The sequence below is a fragment of the Gopherus evgoodei genome, chromosome 2 (genome assembly GCF_007399415.2).
Source record: "Gopherus evgoodei ecotype Sinaloan lineage chromosome 2, rGopEvg1_v1.p, whole genome shotgun sequence".
Lineage (NCBI taxonomy): Eukaryota > Metazoa > Chordata > Testudines > Testudinidae > Gopherus > Gopherus evgoodei.
The window spans coordinates 84,721,370-84,726,760 of NC_044323.1; the positions used below are offsets into that span (position 1 = coordinate 84,721,370).

Genomic DNA, 5,391 nt, shown 5'->3' on the forward strand with positions numbered 1-5,391 from the left:
AGTGTGAATACAGGGGAGTGTTCAGTCACAATGTATTACATTAAAGCCAGCTAGAAATACACAGTAATGTCTTGATATTATTTTCCATTTAAGCAATTCTTGCAGCTGCCAATGGAATTAGATGCATTTGTAAATGAGGGAAAAGTGGTCTGCACTACCATAAATAAGAGGGAGGTGATCCGTGCTTTTGCAATGCCATGCTAGGCGAACCAGGAGACAATCTCCCTATTAAGACATTGTACACACATGGAAGGCATTGGAAAACCCCTGCTTTAGAGAATTATGTTAGAGCAAAATGTGGAAAGCCCATGTGCAAAGATAAAACCAAACAGATTATTAAATAGCTCAAAGAGCATATTATAGGCACTTTTCTCAGCTTCTAATTAACTCATCCTTTAGTCCCTTTTCATAGGAGTAATCATCTTGGGGTGATTGTTACACCGGAGTCAATGAACTACTCACATCAGGAAGATCCCATAAATCTTTCATGACCTCTCAGGTCCTAAGGACCAGCTGGGAGAAATGAAAACAAGGGAGCAACTGTGTTCAAGTAAATTCAGAAAGAGACACAAGCAGAAGACCAATCACCAATTGGAAATGGAGAAAGCTAGAAGGAATAAGACACAAATCCCTGCTTCATGGCATTCGCAGGAAAGTGGTGGTTGTTTCAGTATATATTTTTAAAGTCACATTATCTCACCTCATTATCATCAGAATTTGATATGTCTGTCTGAGACGGACTCCCCAACAAAAACCTTGTACTTCCTTTCAGATTATGCCACATCACATTCACAGTTGCAGTGAGCAAGCCACCTACTTACCCAGAAAACAGGAGATTCTGCACTTTCAGGCAAAGGGATTCTTCAGATCAATTGTAAAGAGGGAGAAAAAAGGTACAATTTACAAAATGGCATTCAGAAACAGTGATTTTGTATATTTTATATATTAGTTTTATTTATATGACTATGCAAGTATTCCTGTACTTTAAAGATTTTTCTTTCTGCTATTGCTTCACTTTGAAATTGAACAATGTTCAAACATGGGCATAATCAAAATGTTCATGTTTAGTTTTTATTTTATTACAAAAGAGTAGAATTTGAATTTTAAAATTAACTAAAATGTCTGAATCAAGTTGCAGTGACTCTTTACTAATTTCTTGTGAGTTGTTCAGCTTATATACTCTAGCACTAAAAGCAATTTCTGGACCACTGGTTTAAAGATCCTTCTTTTTTTCTCCTATTGGTGTTTTATGTAATTTGTACTTCAGTTTAACAAGTCAATATCTATCTGCAATATAACACAACTACAGGGTGGGAAGGAGTTCTCTCTTCTGACCGGAGCATAAAACTTGAAAACAGCCATTATAAATTCTGTCCCTGGTCCTAGTGCGATCTTAGACAAGTCACTTAACCCTACTCAGTTTCATTTTCTTCCACAAATGGGGATACTTACCAACCTCCAAAAATGTGGAGAGACTTAATTCACTTTGGCAAAAAAAGTTAGGAAATGCTTGGATGAATAATGCTATTGATACCTACAGTCACATGCAGTCTTTTTATGCTCTGTTCACCAACTGAGCAGTGCAGCCTTCTTAAAATAATGCCAATTAAAATACATCTACTAAAACAGAACTTGCATATTAATGTAACAAATTCCTGTCACTCACTTGGCCACTGAAGAAAGAGACTACTGAAAATACATATATATTTTCTGGACAGCAAGTTAATTTCTGGTACTGTTAAGCAAGAGAGTCCTACTGCTGATATTCAGGAACTGCATAAACGTCGCATTAAAAAGGAGTAGGGCTCTAAAAATGAGTCAGATGGTGAGGTCCTTACTTATTTTTCACTTGGTCCTTAGACAATGTTTGCCTGAGTAAATACTGTGGGTGGAAGTCAATTAAGGATTTCAGTTCTTATGATTTGGTTCCTAGGTTTGAAGGATTTCTGTCACTTATTTTGCTAATTAAACTCCACCTTCCTCCCTTCCAGCTGCAGTTTCAACTGAAAGAAAAGAGCCCCACTGCCTGCCCTAAACTTTTATGTAGTGTTGCATAATGCTAGGAGTGTCCATTAATGTACCAGTGAATGGTCCCATTTCTGTCCAGTATGGATTTGTAAATTTTTTATGTTAACTGAGATCTGGAGCCACGAAAAACCTAGAGTTTCAAACCACAGTTGAAACGTGCATTAGAACTGCAAAGACTTCATTCTTATTCAAGTTCTTTTCAAAGACTTCTTTGGTGATACTGTTCAAAGTTGCCTCTATTTTCAGTAAAGATTTTTAATTCCCCCTTGAGCATCTATTAACATTTGTTTCTGCTTCTTCTCAGGAAGTGGAAAATGAACAATCAAACCACAGAATTATACAACGACTATTTGCTATCTCTATATGATACCTATAATGACAATTATGACAATTCTCCAAAACCTTGCAGTAAAGGCAGCATCAAGAATTTTGGATCATACTTTCTGCCCCCACTTTACTCTCTGGTGTTCCTGCTTGGCTTGGTAGGGAACTCTCTGGTCATTTTGGTCCTGTTCAAATACAAGAGGCTGAAGAGCATGACCGACATTTATCTACTCAACCTCGCAATCTCAGATTTGCTGTTTGTTTTCTCCCTTCCCTTCTGGTCTTATTATGCAGCAGATCAGTGGGTTTTTGGGGATGGATTGTGTAAAATCATTTCTTGGATCTATCTGGTTGGGTTTTACAGTGGGATATTTTTTATTATGCTCATGAGCATTGACAGATACTTGGCAATAGTTCATGCTGTGCTTGCCTTGAGAGCAAGAACGGTCACCTATGGCATCTTTACTAGTCTTATTGTATGGTTAGTAGCCATTTCAGCCTCCATTCCAGAGCTGATATTTAGTGAATCCTATAAGGAACGCAATCATACCACCTGCAAACCACGGTACCCTGGTAATTCCACAAGCTGGAGGATTTTGTCCTCTTTGGAAGTCAATATACTAGGGCTCATAATACCTTCAGTGGTTATGAGTTTTTGCTACTCGATGATAATTAAAACCTTGCTGTACTGTAGAAGTGAGAAAAAGAATAAGGCCGTGAAGATGATCTTTGCTGTCATGATTGTGTTTTTTGTTTTTTGGACCCCTTACAACATTGTGCTTTTCTTAAAATTGCTAGAAGACCTGGGTGTCATTAAAAAGTGTAAAATGAGCAAAGATCTGGACTATGCAATGCAAGGGACAGAAACACTGGCTTTTTTCCACTGTTGTCTCAATCCAGTTATCTATTTCTTTATGGGAGAAAAATTCAAGAAGTACGTGAAGTTGCTCTTTAAGAGTTGGGCGGTACCTAGAATGTTCCTTAAACACTGTGGACTTGTCACCACTTACCACACCGAATCAACCAGTTCATTCCACACACAGTCTACTGGGGATCAAGATGCTCTGTAAAGATACTGCAGAGTCTACCACAGTTAGAAGAAAAACTGACAAACATCACAACATTAAAAAGTGTCTCATTTAAACTGAACAGATGTGCATTTAAAAATAAGCTAGCACCTTAAAATAAATGTACCATAAGCTTTCAGTCCTGCCTCTGGATTTTTTATTTTTTTTTTAATGTAATGAGAAAAAAAGAGAAAATGTTTGAGAAGTGAAACCTAGACTAGGCTTTTGGAAACGTAAAATTAATTTTATATTACAAATCAGTGGCAACAACACCTGCAGTTACAGTGCTATGCTGTGCCTTTTGTTCTTCATCAGCACCAACGGTGAGCCCCACTAGGGGGAAAGAAGGAGGCGAGAGGGAGAGGGGGCAAGCTCAACAGTCATCACAAAATGCTTTGGAAATCTTGGCATATTGAGGTCTTATCACGTTTAGTGTACTGGGTCCAATCCAGTTATCGGCATAGGGTTTGTTAGATCAGAGTCCTAGTGTATAATAGTTGTCTATTTAGCATGCTTTCTTGTTTAATATTTCCTAGATAATACATACTTTGTGTCTAAGAAAACTGAAACAAGATATATTTAAAATCTTGCTGTTCACCAAGATCTACATTGTACAATGTTTAACCACATATGTAATACCACGTATGTATGCTTTTTTATATGTCTTCACACATATATAGACATTTTAAATGAACCTGCCATCATGTTACTGAGAATAGCAGTTTTACATAATAATTAACATGGACATTGTTAGAAATATTTTTAAATAAAAAATGAGGTTAAAAAAAAACAACCTACAATGTATCCTATGTGCATCATTTAAAACATCTTGTTCCTAGTCACATTTTAAATGAAATTACTTAAACACTCTTTTTAAAAAACAAGACTAATAAGCCTTTGAAAAATGCCCCCTCACAAAATGACATTAAGCAACAAAAGTCTCCAGTTGGTAGGGGGAGAAGCTGCCAAAGCAGGAATCATTGCATTACGGATGAGGGAGAAAAGAGGGCTCAGTCAGGGCCACTCTACCTCCCAGCATCCCCCTGGACCTAGTACTGTGCAGGACAGACCACCACATTGTAGGGGCACTAGAACCTAGGGGATGCCTCTCCCTCTCCCCCGGCCCCAATATGGCCTTGGCACAGCTAGTTGGCTGCTTCTGCTCCTAAGCAGGGACCTTTAGACATTCAGAGAACTTTCTGCAGTTTTGACTGGGCTTTCACTGCCCTGTGCTGTTTGCCCCTTCCTCTCCCTCACAGTCTCTTCACTTAAGCCTGACTTCACACTTGCCCCTCTTATCCTCTTCTCCCCTGCCCTGCCCTGCCCCCCTCACCTTCTTCCCATTTAGCTGATCTCCTACTAACTAAACCTAACCATTTAAAAATGGTGCTACTAACCTGGTGCTTGCTGCCATCACATGGCTCGTTCTGCTGGCGTACTAGAATCCTTCTCCTATCCTCTATTTTCTGCTCTCTTTAAATTATAAGCTCTTTGAGGGCAGGGACCTTCCACTACTCTGCCTGCACAGTGTCTAGCCCTCTGGAGTTGCCCTTAGGCACTACTGTAATAAACATAATAAAATGACATGGGATACGTGACCTGGAAGACTGAGTGAAATGTGCTATGAGCTGCCTGTGGGAAGCAACAGCTGGGCAGTGCAGGGAGGTGCCACTGCTTTCCAGGATGGGAGACTGAAGATAAGATGGGGCCTGTCTGGGATGTGTATGTGACTCGAGACATTCAGGGAGCAGCCGAACCTTTACATTGCCCCCCATCCCCGACACTATCAAGCTATACAATTTGGGGACAACATTCATCCCTACTATCAACCCTCTCTCACAATACAGGCTGTCATAGGATTGCCACCTGAAAAGTCCTTCTTCTGGTGTGGGGGGATCTTGCAGGCATCCCACCGTCAGTTTCCCCTTCTCAGGGCCCCTCAAGGATCCTTCTCCAGCCAACAGGAACTTGC

At 39.6% G+C, this 5,391-nt stretch overlaps 1 protein-coding gene across 1 annotated transcript; it reads left to right on the forward strand.

The window, feature by feature from the left end:
* Positions 1–473: 473 nt before the first annotated feature.
* CCR4 (C-C motif chemokine receptor 4) lies at positions 474–3,556 on the forward strand. The gene is made up of 2 exons (XM_030551217.1): positions 474–893; positions 2,333–3,556. Exon 2 carries the CDS (start codon positions 2,343–2,345, stop codon positions 3,420–3,422), a length of 1,080 nt encoding a protein of 359 aa, XP_030407077.1. The 5' UTR covers positions 474–893; positions 2,333–2,342; the 3' UTR covers positions 3,423–3,556.
* Positions 3,557–5,391: the final 1,835 nt, after the last annotated feature.

Coding starts and splice junctions, on each gene's coding strand:
- CCR4 (XM_030551217.1), top strand. CDS start 2,343: ATGAACAATCAAACCACAGAATTATACAACGACTATTTGCTATCTCTA.